General features: G+C 46.5%; 1 protein-coding gene across 2 annotated transcripts in view; it reads right to left on the bottom strand.

Annotated features, from left to right (window-relative positions):
• Positions 1-5,812: 5,812 nt before the first annotated feature.
• The window catches only part of LOC143935475 (heat shock factor protein 4-like), a 74,177-nt gene continuing 61,136 nt past the window's right edge, over positions 5,813-18,853 (bottom strand). The window contains exon 3 of one of the 2 annotated variants that reach the window (XM_077459380.1): positions 5,813-6,053. In XM_077459380.1, coding sequence (XP_077315506.1) covers positions 5,950-6,053 — 104 coding nt within the window. In that variant the 3' untranslated portion in view covers positions 5,813-5,949. Of the gene's footprint in view, positions 6,058-18,853 lie in introns of both variants that reach the window. The other variant, XM_077459381.1, reaches the window with a different exon arrangement.

Raw genomic sequence — 18,853 nt, 5'->3', positions numbered from 1 at the left:
TAGCGGAATATATTTTGGGGTGCAATTCCACATATAACCATGGCATATGTGAGCAATATATCATTTAGTGACAACTTTTTGTAAAAAAAAAATTTTTTTTGTCATTATTCAATCCCTTAGGACAAAAAAAATAAATATTCAATGGGCTCAACATACCCATCAGCAATTTCCTTGGGGTGTCTACTTTCCAAAATGGGGTCATTTGGGGGGGTTTGTACTGCCCTGCCATTTTAGCACCTCAAGAAATTAGATAGGCAGTCATAAATTAAAAGTTGTGTAAATTCCAGAAAATGTACTCTAGTTTGTAGACGCTATAACTTTTGCGCAAACCAAAAAATATACGCTTATTGACATTTTTTTTACTAAAGACATGTGGCTGAATAAATTTTGCCCTCAATGTATGACTAAAATTTAGTTTATTCGATTTTTCTTATAACAAAAAGAAGAAAATATCTTTTTTTTTCAAAATTTTATATCGCAAAAAATAAAAATCGCAGAGGCAATCAAATACCATCAAAAGAAAGCTCTATTTGTGGGAAGAAAAGGACGCAAATTTCGTTTGGGTGCAATATTGCATGACCGCGCAATTACCAGTTAAAGCAGCGCAGTGCGAAATTGTAAAAAGACCTCTGGTCCTTAAGGTGTTTATTGGTCCGGGGCTGTAGTGGTTAAGGCTTACCTGTAGGTCCAAGAAATATCTCCTAAATCTACACGGTTTAGGAGATATTTGCCGAAAGACAGGCACCGCTGTCTACAGAGCATGCGCCGTAGACAGCGGCGCGCAGGCACACTGAGCACGCCGCAGTTAACGGCGATATGCCACGAGTGGCGGCTCCCGTGCGCATACGTGAGAGTGACGTCATCACGGCTCCGACGAATGACAGCGCCGGAGCAGCGAGACCCACCAAGAAGATGGAGGCTCCGGACTACAGGGGACAGCGGTGACTTCGCTGGCTCCTGTGTCAGGTAAGTGACACATAATGAACTACTATGCGATGCATAGTAGTCCATTATGCTTTACCTTTGCAGGGAATCAAAGAGGAAGTAAACCCATCAGGGTTTACTTCCTCTTTAAAGGATCTCAAGATTACAAAATAATGTTTAAGTGCTGGTTCACACTACCGCAATGCCAGACATTGCATGTAATTCGCAGCGCACTGCTGTTCATGTTACATGCGATGTCTGTGCGGGTGCGATGTCAGCCATACAGATAGTATGGCTGATATCGTACTGCTTTCGGTGCAAACACGCACAGGACCCTTTTTTCTGTTCGGACCAGAATCGGATCGCATATGTGTTCACACATATGCGATCCGATTCATGTCCGAACTGTCAGTTTGCAGTGCAATATGCGAGCTGAAATGGGGGTGTCGTTAACATATAATGACACCCCCCAGCAGTTCGCATATGGCAGTGTGAACTGCCGTGCGTGTCGAGTGCGATGCGGGAACCCGCAGTTGATTCGCAGGGTTCTCGCATCGCACTAGTCTGGACCGGCACTTAGGCTCATTTCACTCTACTGTGATACGGGAACCCTGCGAATCCACTGCGGGTTCCCACATCGCATGTCTCCCGGCGGCAGTTCACACTGCCCTATGTGAACTGCTGGGAGTGTCAGTTAAAAGTTAATGATACCCCCAAATCAATTTCGGACAGGAATCGGATCGCATTGGCGGTCCTGTGCGAGTTTGGTCCAAATGCGATGCAAATTCAGCCATACTATCTCTGTTGCTGTAATCGCATCGTACAGAGATCGCATGTGATTTGCACTGCAGTGCGAATCACAACTGATCTCGGACATCGCACCGGTGGGACCCGCCCCTCATTGCTTTACAGGTCGTCTCTTTCCAGAGAACCTTTGTAAGACCATAATTCTTAGTTTAGCCCAAATTCCATTAAATGTCATATTTTACCAACAGATTTCCCATCCATTCAAATAAAATGTCATCTTTTTATGACTTTCTAGGAGAGGAAACTGGAGGCTCCGAATGTGACAAGAGGCTTTTTTTGGCATTGCCCAGAATCCCTTTCCGTTTTGTAGAGAGTTCCTTGTACATTATTGCCTTTTATTTTAATTATATTTTATTTAAAAAATGTTAGTTATTTTAAAATTATTTCAGTTTAATTTTGATGACACAAAACTTTGTTTCTGGTACAAAACCTGCTGAATATACATTTTAAATTAAAGTGGAACTAAAGCCCTGTAATAATAATGAAAAGTACGCGGGGCGTAGAAAGTTTTTGGTAGAAGAGACTTGCAAAGTTTATTCCTGACCCGGGTTTTTTATTTACTAAAAGTATGTATTTATGCACCAACAATTAATGCAGCACTTAGGATATTTTTGTACATTCACATCAGCCCCTGTCCTCAGGAGCTTACAATCTAAGATTCATATCTCAGATGTACACTATATTACAAAAAGTATTGGGACGCCTGCCTTTACATGCAAATGAACTTTAATGGCATCTCTGTCTTAGTCTGTAAGGTTCAATATTGAGTTGGCCCACCTTTGCAGCTATAACAGCTTCAACTCTTCTGTGGGCTGTCCACAAGGTTTAGGAGTGTGTCTATGGGAATGTTGAACCTCTCTTCCAGAAGCACATTTGTGAGCACAGGCACTGATGTGGACGAGAAGGCCTGGCTTGCAGTCTTTGCTCTAAGTCATCCCCAAGGAGTTCTATCGGGTTGAGGAAAGGACTCTGTGCAGGCCAGTCAAGTTCCTCCACCCCAAACTCACTCACCTGTATCTTTATGGACCTTGCTTTATGCACTGGTCCAAATCATTTGGTGGAGTGGATATTAGGGTGTAGGGTTGTTTTTCAGGGGTTGGGCCTGGTCCCTTAGTTCCAGTGAAGGGAACTCTTAATGCGTCAGCATACCAAGACATTTTGTACAATTTCATGCTCCCAACTTTGTGGGAACAGTTTGGGGATGACCCCTTCCTGCTCCAACATGACTGCGCACCAGTGTACAAAGCAAGGTCCATAAAGATACGGATGAGTGAGTTTGGGGTGGAGGAACTTGACTGGCCTGCACAGAGTCCTGACCTCAACCGATAGAACACCTTTGGGGTGAATTAGAGCAGGCCTTCCCATCCAACATCAGTGCCTGACATCACAAATGCGCTTCTGGAAGACTGGTCAAAGATTCCCATAGACACCCCTAAACCTTGTGGGCAGCCTTCCCAGAAGAGTGGAAGCTACAAAGGGTGGGCCAGCTCAATATTGAACCCTACGGACTAAGACTGGGATGCCATTAAAGTTCATGGGTGTGTAAAGGCAGGTGTCCCAATACTTTTGGTAATATAGTGAATATACAAGTATACATACTTGTGCCAGTTAAGCTACCATATGATCTTGAAGCTCACACAAGCATAGGGAGAACATACAAACTCCATGAAGGTAGAGCCATGAACCACTGTGCTGTCCTGTATATCTTATATGTCTTCATAGTGGGCTACCCTGTAAGGCCCCTTTCACACGGGACGGATCCGTAATGATCCGCCCCGTGAACATCCGCTTGCTCAGCGGAGATCGCTCCGTTTATCCCCGCTGAGCCGGCGGATGACAGGGCGGTCCCTGCACAGTGTGCAGGGAGTGCCCTGTCAGATCTCCGCTCTCCTCTATGGGAGATCGGATGAACATGGGCCGTCTGTCCGCGTTCATCCGATCCGCTCTGCAGAAGGATAGAAAAATAGGATTTTCCTCCGTCTGCAGAATCGGACCATAGCGGAGACGGATGATATTGGGTCATAGGGATGCATGTATGTCCGTATTTCATCCAAAATTGTCCGCATGTGTGAAAGGGGCCTAAGTGGCATGTGGAAGACCCATGTTTTTTATACTTCTTTTTAGACATGACTCAAAAACAAATAAACATTATATAGTCTGTTATGAGAGCTAACTAAAGCTGGTCATACATGGCTCCAATGTTGGCCGATTTGGCTGAGCTCATCTCTGTCTCTCTTCTTTCTCCTCCTATCAATAGGCTTCTTGTCAGTACATGAATTGTGAAGCCCTCTTTTCAGGGGGGTTATGAGAAATGACCCTCCCCAAATAGGATATTGCAATACACCTGTGGGGAAAAACCAGAACCTTCGCTAAGGCTAGATTCACATCTATGCAGGTTATGGTTGATGTGCTTTTCCAGCACGTTTTGTGGTGTGTGTTTTATATGTTCTTTGCTTTCTTTTTTGTGTAACTTTGATTCCCTCATTACATCAGGTGTCTCCAGCCAGCGGAGTCCCCCTATACATCAGGTGCCCCCAGCCAGCGGAGTCCCCCTATACATCAGGTGCCCCCAGCCAGCGGAGTCCCCCTATACACCAGTTGTCCCGAACCAGCGGAGTCCCCCTATATAACAGTTGTCCCGAGCCAGGGGAGTCCCCCTATACACCAGTTGTCCCGAGCCAGCGGAGTCCCCCTATACATCAGTTGTCCCGAGCCAGCGGAGTCCCCCTATACACCAGTTGTCCCGAGCCAGCGGAGTCCCCCTATACACCAGTTGTCCCGAGCCAGCGGAGTCCCCCTATACATCAGTTGTCCCGAGCCGGCGGAGTCCCCCTATACATCAGTTGTCCCAAGCCAGCGGAGTACCCCTATACATTAGGTGTCCCCAGTCAGCGGAGTCCCCCTATACATCAGTTGTCCCCAGCCAGCGGAGTGCCCCTATACATCAGTTGTCCCCAGCCAGCGGAGTGCCCCTATACATCAGTTGTCCCCAGCCAGCGGAGTGCCCCTATACATCAGTTGTCCCCAGCCAGCGGAGTGTTCCTATACATCAGTTGTCCCCAGCCAGCGGAGTGCCCCTATACATCAGTTGTCCCCAGCCAGCGGAGTGCCCCTTTGCATCAGGTGTCCCCAGCCAGCGGAGTGTCCCTATACATCAGTTGTCCCCAGCCAGTGGAGTCCCCCTATACATCAGGTGTCCCCAGCCAGTGGAGTCCCTCCTTACATTAAGTGTCCCCTCAGGTGTGGGCCGCAGGTGATTTGGCCTCCGCCCAATTACAGATGACCAGCTGAAGGGAAGAACCAAAAGGCAGAGCCTGGGTTCCGCCTCTTCTTTCTTCCTCACGATAGCTGGTCTTCAGTAAAATGGCACCCGGCAGAGACATTTTATTAGTGCCGGTGTTCTGTCCAAAAATGTCCACCTATGGAACAGTCTCCGCTGTGTACTGCGCAGGCGCAGCGCTTGCACAGTATGGAGCACAAGGAGATTCGGAAAATTTCCAAAGATGAACGGCTCCTGCGCCATGAGTCCAGGTGTAAGCCCCACCATCCAAGTGGACATAGGGCTGCACATAGTTAGAGGGACCCTTGCGGGCTTGTGTCGCTCGCCACGCTTCGGGCACCGCCTCGCTTTGCTCGGCTCTTTTTTATTCTAACTATGTCCACTTGGATGGTGGGGCTAGAACCTGGACTCACGACGCAGGCGCCGTTCATCTTCGGATCTTTTCAGAATCTGCTTGTCATGTGTACTGCGAATGCGGACACTATCTGACAGGACACCGGCGCAGCCTCTAGTGGGAAAAAAGATTTAGACCGGGACATTTCCCAGGAAACTGTAAGACCGGGACAAAGGTCTAAATCCTGAGAATTTCCCAGGACAGTTGGCGAGTATGCTCTTCTGGCTTGTAGCATGGATGGGACATTTGGCTGAGACTTTCTCTCTCTCTCTCAATTTCCAGGGTTTCGAAGCCAACAACTCCAGGGCAGGAAGTGCATACATAATATATTACACATGCATAAAGAGAGCATTCCCTAAGACACAAAGTTCAATAGGACTTTAATGGTACCACACCAAGAAAAAATCTCCAAGTAAAAAACAACTTTTATTGTCTATGTTCAGTAAAAACATCCTAAATAAGGCACCAAGTTAAACACATAATACAAAACTGTACACTTTAAATCAAGGTGAGGACAATTATAAAACATGTTATATAAATGCCGTCATACATTTTTAAAGATTCCACTCATAGCGTCTTGAATATGTTCTCGACACGTTTCGCAGGGCAGAGTCTGTTTCTTCAGGAAGACAAACTGATGAAGTAGAACTGTCTAAAGACATAAAATATGGACATTAACTTCTTGCAAAACAATTATGAAGGAAGTATACAGTGCATGTATAAATACAAAATAATATGATTGTCACAGTGGTAACAAAAATGTGAAGGACGACCTGCTGTATAAGGACTGCAAGATGCTGATATAAATATCTAATGCTCAACAAACGCTCCTATAGAGTTTGTATGGCATTAGTGTGGGCGTCAGACCGGCATCAATGAGCTTTAGTCTGGGCATTTGACAGGCATTTTACAAGCATTAATGAGGAGTTAAAAATGCTCCCCAAACACCCTATGGGCAGTTTTGAAGCATTTGATGAACGTTAAAACTGCTCCACAAATGCCTATTCCATTACAGTAAATGAACAAATCTTAATGCCCTGCAACCGCCTACCAGAGCATTTACCATAGACTTGAATGGGGGGCGTTGAAAAGGCTTCAAACACCTCCTGACTCGACATGAGGCTTCAATTTTGAAGCAACAGGATGCTAACGCTTAGTGTGAACAGCACTATATATCTATTGTATCTTGTGCCTAGGCATTTGGGGGGCTTTTTAAAACGCCTCTCAAACACCTGCTCTTAATGCCAGTGTGAACTCAGCCTAAGGCAAATTCAGGTAAGTACACAGCTTAAAAAAAAAGAAAACATATATGGGCTGGCCCAAGACATTGTGCTGCCTGGGTCCAGGAATGAAATGCTGCCCAGCCCACCTACCCCCCCCCAAAAAAAATCACGCCCACCAAAAGCCCCCACAACCATTATTTTATATCATGGCAATGAAAATTAAAATGTAATTTATCAGGAAGTAAGATTTACATGCAACAGTGGTGGGGGAGTTCAATCAAATGCAATGGTGGTTGGGGGTTTAGACACAGGCAGGGGAGGCGGGGGGGTTTAGGCACAGGCAGGGGCAGCGGGGGGGGTTTAGACACAGGCAGGGGCAGCGGGGGGGGGGGGGGTTTAGACACAGGCAGGGGCAGCGGGGGGGGTTTAGACACAGGCAGGGGCAGCGGGGGGGGGGGGGTTTAGACACAGGCGGGGGGTTTAGACACAGGCAGGGGTGGCGGGGGGTTTAGACACAGGCAGGGGTGTTTAGACACAGGCAGGGGGGAGGTTAGACACAGGCAGGTGTGGGGGGGGGGTGTTTAGACACAGGCAGGTGTGGGGGGGGGGTGGTTTAGACACAGGCAAGGGTGGCAGAGGGGATAGACACAGGCAGGGGTGGCAGAGGGGATAGACACAGGCAAAGGTGGCAGAGGGGATAGACACAGGCAGGGGTGGCAGAGGGGTTAAGACACAGGCAGGGGTGGCAGAGGGGTTAAGACACAGGCAGGGGTGGCAGAGGGGTTAAGACACAGGCAGGGGTGGCAGAGGGGTTAAGACACAGGCAGGGGTGGCAGAGGGGTTAAGACACAGGCAGGGGTGGCAGAGGGGTTAAGACACAGGCAGGGGTGGCAGAGGGGTTAAGACACAGGCAGGGGTGGCAGAGGGGTTAGACACAGGCAGGGGTGGCAGAGGGTAAGAATCAGGCAAGCACCCTGACTGCCATTTGGTATCAGGATGAAATCAGAAATCATTATCAGACCCTACGCTGGTGCAGTGGGTTCTGGGTTCCTACTGGTGTATGACAATGCCCGGCCTCATGTGACAAGAGTATGCAGCCAGTTCCTGGAGGATGAAGGCATTGATACCATTGAATGGCCCCCACAATCGCCTGACCTAAATCCAATAGAACACCTCTGGGACATTATGTTTCGATCCATCCAACACCGCCAGGTTGCACCTCAGTCTGTTCAGGAGCTCAGTGATGCCCTGCTCCAGATCTGGGAGGAAATACCCCAGGACACCCCAAGACACCATCTGTCATCTCATTAGGAGCATCCCCAATGTTATCAGGCATGCATACAAGCATGTGGGGGCCATACAACGCAATGTAAGGGGTGTGATTGGAGATCAATTCACTTTGGTGAGATTTCCTGTTGCCTCTCCCAGACAAAATATGAAGGGAACATTTTCTTAGTAGCAAACTTTTAGAAAAAATACCAGATATGGGTTAAGTACCCATTCACATCGTTGTCACTTGTCATACGAATTTGACAGATCCAAAATCGCATGACAAGTCGCACCTTGTTGACAATGGAACTGATCAAATGGGTGCGTCTTCGACTTTGAGGTGCCTCGCCGATTTGAAATAGAAGTTCCTGCACTATTTTTTGCGATTTCAGTTTTGCACTTGAAGTTGCGATGACCTGCAGCTTTGAAATCTATTTCAAAGTTGGATTCGGTGTGTGAACGGGGGCTTAACCCTTTCCTACTCCATAAAAAAAAAAAAAAAAACGACCTTTTACTTTTGCAAACACTATGGGTCGATTTACTAAAGGTAAATAGTCTGATCACTGTGTCACTCCTTAGCTTACTGAATGTGGTGAAGCTCTGTTGACCTCCATAATCCAATCATGTGAAAGTATAAATACTGATTTTTCGATCTTCTTTGCACAGATTTTCACCACATTCACTAAGCTAAGGACAATTTCCCCTGTAAAGTCACACACAGTAAACTCAATTTCTGGGGATGTTTTGTACTCGAATGGTGTACTGAACTCCTCCAACATTCCATCCTGCAGGGGAAGAGGTCTGACTGGCAATTTTAGGGGAAAAAAAGAGAGAAGACAGGCGCTAATCACTAGAAAGGGTTTCGGCGCTGATTGTGTGTTGAATCGCGGGAGCCACCACTAAAGGCACAATTGCCGCTAGAAATGGCACACTCAGTATACCTGCGTGCCGTTGTCTACAGTGCGTGCGCCGTAGACAGCGTGACTGTCTTTTCCACACGGTTTAGGAGATATTTCTTGCACCTACAGGTAAGCCTTAATCTAGGCTTATCTGTAGGTAAAAGTGGTTTGTAAGGGTTTACAACCACTTTCCACCAAATCCCGTACCTGTACATCATTTGGCTTCAAGTGGTTATATTGGGGTGATATGCAACTGCAGACATCACCCCGGTAGCGTTTTTTAGAGCCAACCGTCCCTTCCTTGTAATAACAACCGATGCGGCTAAGCAGCGGAGAGAACGTTCCCCCCTCCCCCGCCTTCCGCAGCTCGCCCGTCCCACCAGGAGGCCCAAGCGACCAGCCGCCACGTCTGCCGGCAACCCGGACAAAGCTGGAATCGTCTTTGATCGGGTCTCATATCTAGTAACCTGGAAGTGATGGCATGACATTACTTCCACTTTACTGGAGTCTTAACCACTTGCCGACTGACTCACGCACATATATGTCGGAAAAGTGGTTCGTTACCGCAAAATCCCGTACCCGTACGTCGGCTCCTTTAAGAGGCCACATGCTGCACCACTGGGGACCCGATGCACGTGGCCGGTGGGCACAATCGCTGCCACCCACGCATGATCACAGGTACGAGTGCCAGAACAAGGATTTGTGTGTGTAAACACACAAATCCCCATTTTGTCAGAAGAGAGACAGATCGTCTGTTCCTACTAAGGCGGAACAGCCATATGTCTCCTCCTCTAGTAATTCCCATCCCCCATACAGTTAGAAACCCACACAAAGAACACAGTAATCAGTGTTTTTTTATAACATTGATCGCTGTATAAATGCCAATGGTCCCATAAATGTGTCAAAAGTGTCCAATCTGCCCACCGCAATGTCGCAGTCCCATAAAAAATAAAAATAAATAAAAATCGCAGAGCACAGCTATTACTAATAAAAATAAAACATAAAAATAATACAAGCATTTAAAACCACTGTTGTTGACATTTGGAATGCTTTTAAGTGCAAAGGAGGACCCCAGATCCCCCCATAATAATACCTGACACATGCCTATTGGTGTCATAAAGGATGTTTACATTCATTGTGACGGCAACATAAGTGATTTAAAAAAATAATTTCATTAAAGCGTACGTTGGTCCTGAACACACACAAAACAATCATCCCACACATGGGGAATCGCTGCGAACGTCAGATCATGGGCAGGAATTCTAGCACTAGACCTCCTCTGTACATCTAAAGTGGTAACCTGTAAAGGCTTTTAAAGCATTGCCTATGAATAGTAAAATTTATGTTGTTTGTCGCCGTTGTGCGGGCGTGTGCAATTTTAAAACGTGACATGTTTGGTATCTATCCAATCAGCGTGACATCATCTTTTATATTTAAAAAAAATTGGGTTATGTATTGTGTTTTTTTCACAATAAAATGTAAAAAGGTGTAGTCTCTAACCCCCCCACCCCCCCCCCCCCCCCCCCCAAAAAAACTGCGTTTGAAAAAATGCTGCACAAAAACCATGTGACATAAACAATGGCAAAACCCACCAACCTCACTGTGCAGAGACGGACCCCTCAGAGTCCCACTCTCCTCTATGGGGAGATTGGATGAAAACGGACCACCTCTCCGCCAGATGGATGGTGGTCCTGGATTTGGTGGACAGGATCAGATTGGATATCGGAGGATGTCAGCAGACATGTGTCCACTAACATCCACCATTCCATAGAGGTGAATGGATGGTCTGATCAGATCCACCTGAATAACAGACAGGCCGACCTGATCGCACAGCCTGTGTGAAAGGGGGCTTAAAGTCACAACAATATCCTCCTTATTCAACAAATTGAATCCATACATATCCCCCATTTAATCACTTCAGTCCCGGAAGGATTTACCCCCTTAATGACCAGCCCACTTTTTGCGATACGGCACTGCGTTATTTTAACTAACAATTGTGCGGTTGTGCGACATTGTACCTAAACAAAATGTATGTCCCTTTTTTCCCCCACACATAGAGCTTTCTTTTGGTGGTATTTTATCACCTCTGCGGTTTTAATTTTTTTCTCTAGAAACAAAAAAAGACCAACAATTTTGAAAAAAAAATAAAAAATGTAAATAAAATATTTTTTACTTTCTGCTATAAACATATCTAATCAAAAAAACAACATTCATCAATTTAGGCCAATATGTATCCTGTTACATATTTTTGGTAAAACAATCCCAATTAGTATATATTGATGGTTTGCGCAAAAGTTATCACGTCTACAAACTAGGGGATAGATTTAGGGACTTTTTTCTTTTTTACTAGTAATGGCGGCGATCAGCGATTTTTAGCAGGATTACGACATTGCGCTGGACAAATCTGACACTAAGGCTGCTTTCACACTGGGGCGGTATTCAGTGCTAAAAATAGCGCCTGTGTAATGCCTGAAAAAAACCGGCCCCTTTAACTCCAGTGTGAAAGCCGGAGGGCTTTCACACTGGAGCGATGCGCTGGCAGGACGGTGAAAAAAGTCCTGCTAGCCGCATCTTTGCAGCGGTGAAGGAGCGGTGTATTCACCGCTCCTACCCATTGAAATCAATGGGACACCGCGGCAATACCGCCGGCAAAGCGCCGCTGCAGCGGCACTTTGGGGGCGGGTTTAACCCCTTTTCGGCCGCTAGCGGGGGTTAAAACCACCCCGCTAGCGCCCGCACACCGCCGCTAAAACGACAGTAAAGCGCCGCTAAAAATAGCGGCACTTTACCGCCGACGCCGCTCCCGCTGCAGTGTGAAAGCAGCCTAAGTGACACTTTTTGGGAACCAGCGACACCAATACAGTGATCAGTGCTAAAAAAATGCATTGTCACTGTATAAATGACACTGGCAGGGAAGGGGTTAACATAAGGGGCAATCAAAGGGTTAAATGTGTTCCCTAGTTGTGCTTTCTTACTGTGTGGGCTGACACTAGATATAGAGAGATCGGTGTTCCTGATTAGTAGGAATCACACATCTCTCTCTTCTTCTGTGACAAAACGACAGACTGCCTGGTTTACAAACCACCGTTCTGTTGTTCCTCTGAACGATCGCGGACCCGCTGATTAGGTCCTGCTGTGTCCAATCACAGTGGGAGCGGGTTGCACGCACGTGCCCCAGACCAGGAAGTGCAAACAAAGTACAGGTATGTTGTTTTTGTGCAGCCGGGCCGCCCTGCGGCACTAAATGTGTGGTGGGCCATTAAGTAGTTAATGGTCTTGGGAAATTTTTCATGAAATTATTTCTCATTGTGTGTTTCTCTGCCTCCTTACCATCGTCATCCTCCTCGAGCTCCTCAACCTCTCCTTTCCCCCTCACACCCATTTCTTTTAAACAAGCAGTGCATATTATATTAGTTGCAATCTTGTGTGAGCAAAAAATAAAAGAAAATAATTTGGAGGGGGCTGAGAGCCACAGAGGATATTTTTTGAGTTAAAGCGGTTCTTCACCCTAAAGGGGAAGTTCCGCTAGTATTATCCCTCCCCCCCTCCGGTGCCACAATCGGCACCTTTCGGGGGGGAGGGGGGTGCAGTTACCTGGATAATCCAGGTAACTGCACCCACTTCCGGCCAGACCGCCGCATGGCTCCGCCCACCGCCGCATGGCTCCGCCCCCCCCCGTTGTGTTCTGGGAAACACACAGTTCCCAGAGACACAGCGGGGAACCAGCGCAGCGCGACTCGCGCATGCGCAGTAGGGAACCGGGCAGTGAAGCCCTCTTGCTTCACTTCCCGATTCCCTGACAGAGGATGGCGGCGCTGGCTGCAGCGAGACGAGCGATCGCTCGTCATCTGCCGCCGACATCGCTGGAACCTGGGACAGGTAAGTGTGATATTATTAAAAGTCAGCAGCTGCAATATTAGTAGCTGCTGGCTTTTAATATTTTTTTTTTTTGTGCAGCTCCTCTTTAAGAATACATATTTGAAAAGATGGTTTTAAAATCAGAGTTTAGTGCCACTTCTAAGTAGGACTGGGGAAAAAATCTATTTAAATCTTGAATCGAGTTGAGAGGTCAAATCGATTCAAAATTTAAAACAAATTGATTGTTTTAGATTTTTTTTTCACCAACCCGCCGGTCCTGAGGTGCTCCGGACAGGAGTTTTTAGGCGAGGCCATGGCTTCGGCCTAGTCCACAAGGCCGGAAGCCAAGGACTAGGCCGGAGCCTCGGCCTCGCCTAAAAACTCCTGCCCACAGCTCCTCAGGACTGTCCATCAAAAAACAAAAAAAAAAAAACAAACTTGATTTGAATCGTGAATCGAGTTTTTTTTTTTAAATCGCCCAGCTCTACTTCTAAGCCTCGTACACAATAATCGTTTTTTTTGTTCTACGCGGCGGGCTAAACAAAGAAAAAAAGAAAACTGACAATTCAGGGGGAGCCGCTGTACTATCAATGCAATGTTAGTACGGCGATCTCTCCTGCTGTGTGATTCTGTTGTGCCAGGGGAACAGCCCACCCACCAGAACACTCCGGTCAGCACTGAATGGGAGTCGCTCAGCAGACCTCTTTCAGTCATAACCCTTCCAGAGAAGCTGGCTAAAAGAACGGCTTGTCGGATTGGCTGCAGTACACATGGGCCGAACGAGCCCGACATTCACCCGTGTGTACGAGGCCTAAGAGTCCCCTTCCCATCCAAGTATGAAATCATTTGGCTACAACACAAGCAGTAATACAATCATTGCATTTTTTTATTCAAAATTATTATTAATATTAAACATTTGAGAGTCTATTGTTATTCTCTCTATTGTTAATAAGAGAATCCATTTATAGTAGAATAAAATCCACCAGAAAAACTGAATCTGAGCTTTTATACAATCGACCCGTGATAATGCGATTCTATTACCCTACTGTGCAAATGAAGACAATTAGAGAGAATAGAGCATTGTGCAGCACATGTCAGAAGAAACATGCAATAATAATTCTGCCCATACGGCTTCAGTTCTCAGATAGGACAATTAGGGCCGTTCACACCACAAAAACACATTCCAGATCTGTTCCGGATGTGTTTCTGCATGTGTGTCTTTAATGCATTTTTGGATACATTCCAGATGCTTTTTTTTTCTTTTTTTCAGTGTAATGGGATCCGGTGCGTTTTTGATGCACTACAGTGCATTTTTCATGCATTTTACCGCGTTCCAGTACAGGAAAAATGCAATACTTACATTTTTTTTCTGGAACTGGAAAGCCCCGGAACTGACCGCACTGGTGTGAAATATGCCATAGAAAACCATATAAACTACTTTCCATGCGTTTTTGATGCAGAAAAAAATGCACTGGACTGCATGTGGTGTGAACAACCAGCTATGAGTGACTCCTGTATTGTACAGCCGCTCAGTACCTGGGAAGGGAGACAAGCACTATTGCCCGTTGTCAGCTGACATGGCAGAGCAGCTATAGGATCTGGAAGGATCCCGACCATATTGTTGGGATCCACCCAGCTGCCTGAATCTCAATCCACGAGTAAGGCCTGGTTCACACCTGTGCATTTTTTTGTGCGTTTTTAGTTTTGCAGAAACACACTACAGTATGGCTATAGTTCACATCCGTGCGTTTTATGTTACATGTCCTTATTTAGGGCCACATGCAGTCCAGTGCATTTTTTTTCTGGAATCAAAAACGCATGTAAAGTAGGTTATATAGTTTTTAACCCTTTCATGACTAAGTCTATTTTTGGCATCTGGTGTTTACAAGTTAAAATCCATACTTTTTGTTAGAAAATAACTTGGAACCCCCAAACATTATATATATTTTTTAGCAGAGACTCTAGAGAATAAAACGGCGATTGTTGCAATATTTTATGTCACATGGTATTTGCGCAGCAGTGTTTTAAACGCAACTTTTTGGCAAAAGGGACACTTTCATGAATTTAAAAAAAAAAACGAAACAGTAAAATTAGCCCAGTTTTTTGCACAATGTGAAAGATAATGTTACGCCGAGTAAATAGACACCAAACATGTCATACTTTATAATCGCACGCACTCGTGGAATGACGACAAACTACGGTACCTAAAAAATCTCAATAGGCGACAATTTAAACATTTTTTTACGGTTATCAGGTTAGACTTACAGAGGAGATCTAGTGCTAGAATTATTGCTCTCGCTCTGACGATCGCGGCGATACCTCACATGTGTGATTTGAACACCGTTTACATATGTGGGCACGACTTACGTATGCGTATCGCGGGGACGGAGGGCGCTTTAAAAAAATGTTTATTTTTTTATTTATTTTAAAATTAATAAATTGTTTTTTAAAAAAAATAAAAATTTTGATCACTTTTATTGCTGTCACAAGGAATGTAAACATCCCTTGTGACAGTAATAGGTGGTGACAGGTACTCTTTATGGAGGGATGGAGGGTCTAAAAGACCCCCCATCCCTCCTTTACACGTCAATGTATTCAGATCGCCGAAAACGAAGATTCTGAATACTGTATATTTTTTTTTAAAACCGGCGCCATTGGCAGCCGAGTAAACGGGAAGTGACGTCATGATGTCGCTTCCGTGTTTACAATTAGGAGACTGGAATGAAGCCGCTTACTGCTTCATTCCAGTCCCTCCCCAGCTGCTGGAAGCGGCGGATGTGAGATCGGTGCTCCTGATTGAATGGGAGCACCGGTAAGAGCGGCGGGAGGGGGGGGACGTCCCAATCCTCCGGCATAACAGCCGAGCGGCTTTTAGCCGCATCGTTTGTTATGGTTGGATAGCCGATCGCCCGCTCTGCAAAACGGTACCGGAATGATGCCTGCAGGTGCGGGCATCATCCCGGTATAACCCCCGGAAGCCGAGTACGCACATCTGTGTACGCTCGGCGGGAAGGGGTTAAGAAGAACACGCTGCATTTTTCCTGCACTGGAACACTGTAAAAAGAAACAAAAAAACACTGGAATGCACCTAAATGCACTAAAACACACATATCCGTATTTAGGGCCAGTTCATATCATAGAAACGCAGTCCGGATGCGTTCCAGATCCTTTTCGGCATGCGTGTTTTTGATGCAATCCAGGTCATTTTTTCTACCTCTTTTTTCTTAACCTTAAATGTGTGTTTCAGTGCGTTTTTGGTGCATTTAGCTGCATTCCAGTGCGTTTTTGGCATGTTTTACAGTGTTCCAATATAGTCAAGTGCAGGAAAAGTTTTTTCTGGAACTGGAACACTGTAAAATGGACCAAAAACGCACTGAAACACATATGTTCTTATTTAGGGCCAGTTCACACCACATGCAGTCCTGTGCGATTTTTCCTACATCAAAAACGCATGGAAAGTAGGTTATATGGTTTCCTATGGCATAGTTCACACCAGTGCGGTCAGTTTCAGGGCTTTCCAGTTCCAGAAAAAAAAAAGTAGAACACGCTGCATTTTTCCTGCACTGATCTGTATTGGAATGCTGTAAAAAGCATCAAAAACGCACTGGAACACACATGTCCTTATTTAGGGTTAAGAAAAAATGGGAGGGAAATGCACTGGACTGCATTAAAAATGCACCAAAAACGTGCATGCAGAAAAGCATCTGGAACGCATCCGGACTGCGTTTCTATGGTGTGAACTGGCCGTAAGGACCTGTGTGTTCCAGTGCATTTTTGATGCGTTTTACAGCATTGCAGCACAGTCCAATGAAGGAAAAATGCAGCATGTTCTATTTTTTTTCTGGAACGCACTGGAAATGCAAGCACTGGTGTGAACGATGTCATTGAAAAGCATATAACCTACTATCCATGCGTTTTTTAGGCAGAAAAAAATGCACCGGACTGCATGTGGTGTGAACTGGCCCTTTACCATTGGTCATTGGATCCGACTACAACTGAGAGGAGTGAAGAATTGGGGTGAAGGGTGCGATGCCCCCGAGCATCCATTGGGTGAGGAGGGGGCATCCAGGGACAGAACAGACACAGACTGCCGAAGCAGCTCCATCTGTCTGGAAACTCCCCAGGGGGTGGTAGGTCTGCCCACAGCTCCCCGGGCACCTCGGGCACACACTACTTGTTTGGTATATTGCACTCCGCTTCTCTGCTAAGGCAGGAATACAGAGGGGGCGGTAATATCACTCCGCCTGACACTGCCGCACTATAGAAGCCGCATCGGCTGATGCGCCGGCTGTTCTCTGTGCGGCCGGCGTTTCCGCTGCCAATAAACAGTCCCACATCTGATAGTCGGCTCGGCAAGCCGAGGTGTCGATCAACCAGTCACTGTGTGGCGATCGACGGGTTGCCAACCCCAGCTATAGAGGGATATGCATTCTTCATATTTCATGTCTGAGGTTTACAAACACTTTTACCCCCCCCCCATCATTAGTGGTCATGGAAGTGTCATGTGACCATCCCTGTATTAGGGGTCTGGGGCAGTGAAAGTCCCCTCCCCCTCCTATTTCTAGTCATAGCAGCCCCCTCTATGTATATGGGATGGAGGACAGGAAGTGTTACTGAATGATCACCATGGTGACCAGGAAATATAATGCAGATCTGAGGGCTGCTACTCTGCAATATATTACATTTGTTTTATATCATCAGAGGGGGGAGGGGGGTCAGCTTACACATTATAGGGGCCTCAAGTCCGCCCTCCCCTCCCCCACACCCCCTCTTATCCAGCAATGATGAGGGGGATTAGGAGGCACAGACTGGGGGGGGGGGGGCAGATGAGGGGTGATGGGGGGCTCCAGCTATGTCTGCCCCCCCTCCCCCGGATATTATCACCTCTACAGCCGGCTATATACTCCCCATTACACCTCAGAGCTCACCTCACACCACAGAGCGCACACAGTACATTCTGTCAGACCTACCCCCCACCTACTTACCTCCCCCCCACCGCCTTCTCCTACCTACCCCCGGCTCTCCTCCCCTCTGTACTCCTCACCTGTAAAGCTCTGCTCTCCTCACTCACCAAAATTCCCGGATTGGGTGATTTCTTCAGCTTTCCCAGCAAATATAAACTCATATCAATTTCTCATACGCAACCATTAGCCAAGATGGCGCCCAACTCCCACTCTCCTCACTGCACAGCCTTCAGCTGATTGGACAGGGACATAGTGGTATGCAAATTAGCTATGGGAAAACAGAGACTGCCACCTAGTGACAATTTTAAAGAATTAAACCCTTAAAAAACCCATTAGAATGTAATGAAATGTGAAATGAATGTAATGATATAAGATGTAGATGTGTACAGTGTTGTATGATGACATATGGGCAACAAATACGATGCTGTGAGGTCACCATAAGATGAATGACAGGCGCTTACTAGAGGGGGATGAGGCTGAGCCTGTCTCAGGTCACTTCTCATTACGAGTTGCTGAGTGCGGTTGCTCTGAGCTGTTGCTCTGCGATCTCACAGCGTTTTACTGCTTTTCCTTGTGACTGACTGCGATTTTATCGATTTTAATTGATAGTTATCGCTATTTCTACCATCTTATTGCTAATTATAATATTATTATTAATATTATAATTTTTTAGCCTTTTTCAGGTATAAAAGGCACCCTATACCATCGGGATGCGTCGTCCTTCTCGTCCCGGATCCCGGCAGAGGCGTTCTCGTCAGGACGGCGGAGAGTCACCCATCGCCCATCGGACGAGGTCTAGAGCCCGTCGGAGGAGACAGGAGGACCATAGGAGCCGTTCTCCTAGAGACCGTGGCAGAGCTCCTCAACAACCCCCATCACCACCGCCACCCATCCAGCCGGGTGGTGAGGACCAGCTGACATGTTCCATTTGTTTAATAGATTTTCAAAATGGAGAAGACATTACGACTCTGCCCTGCAGTCACCAATTCCACCTGGAATGCATCCAGCGATGGGCGCAGCAGAGCAGGACCTGTCCTCTGTGCCGGGCTGCTGTTCCCCGACTGCCCCGCAGACTGCCCGCTGATGCCCCAATCACCTTTGAAGAAATGCTCAACTACAGGTTTGACATTCGTGTTGATCCTAATGGTGTTCCATATCTGTTTCTAATCCCCATTGTGTGACACATTTTCTTTTTATATACATTACATGAAGTGGTGTAGTACTAGTTCAGGGGT

The sequence above is a fragment of the Lithobates pipiens genome, unplaced genomic scaffold (assembly GCF_037356315.1).
Source record: "Lithobates pipiens isolate NorthernLeopardFrog02 unplaced genomic scaffold, aLitPip1_a1.2 Scaffold_28, whole genome shotgun sequence".
Taxonomy (NCBI): Eukaryota; Metazoa; Chordata; class Amphibia; order Anura; family Ranidae; genus Lithobates; species Lithobates pipiens.
The sequence above is the reverse complement of the archived record's forward strand: the minus strand, read 5'-3'. Positions and strand labels throughout refer to the sequence as shown.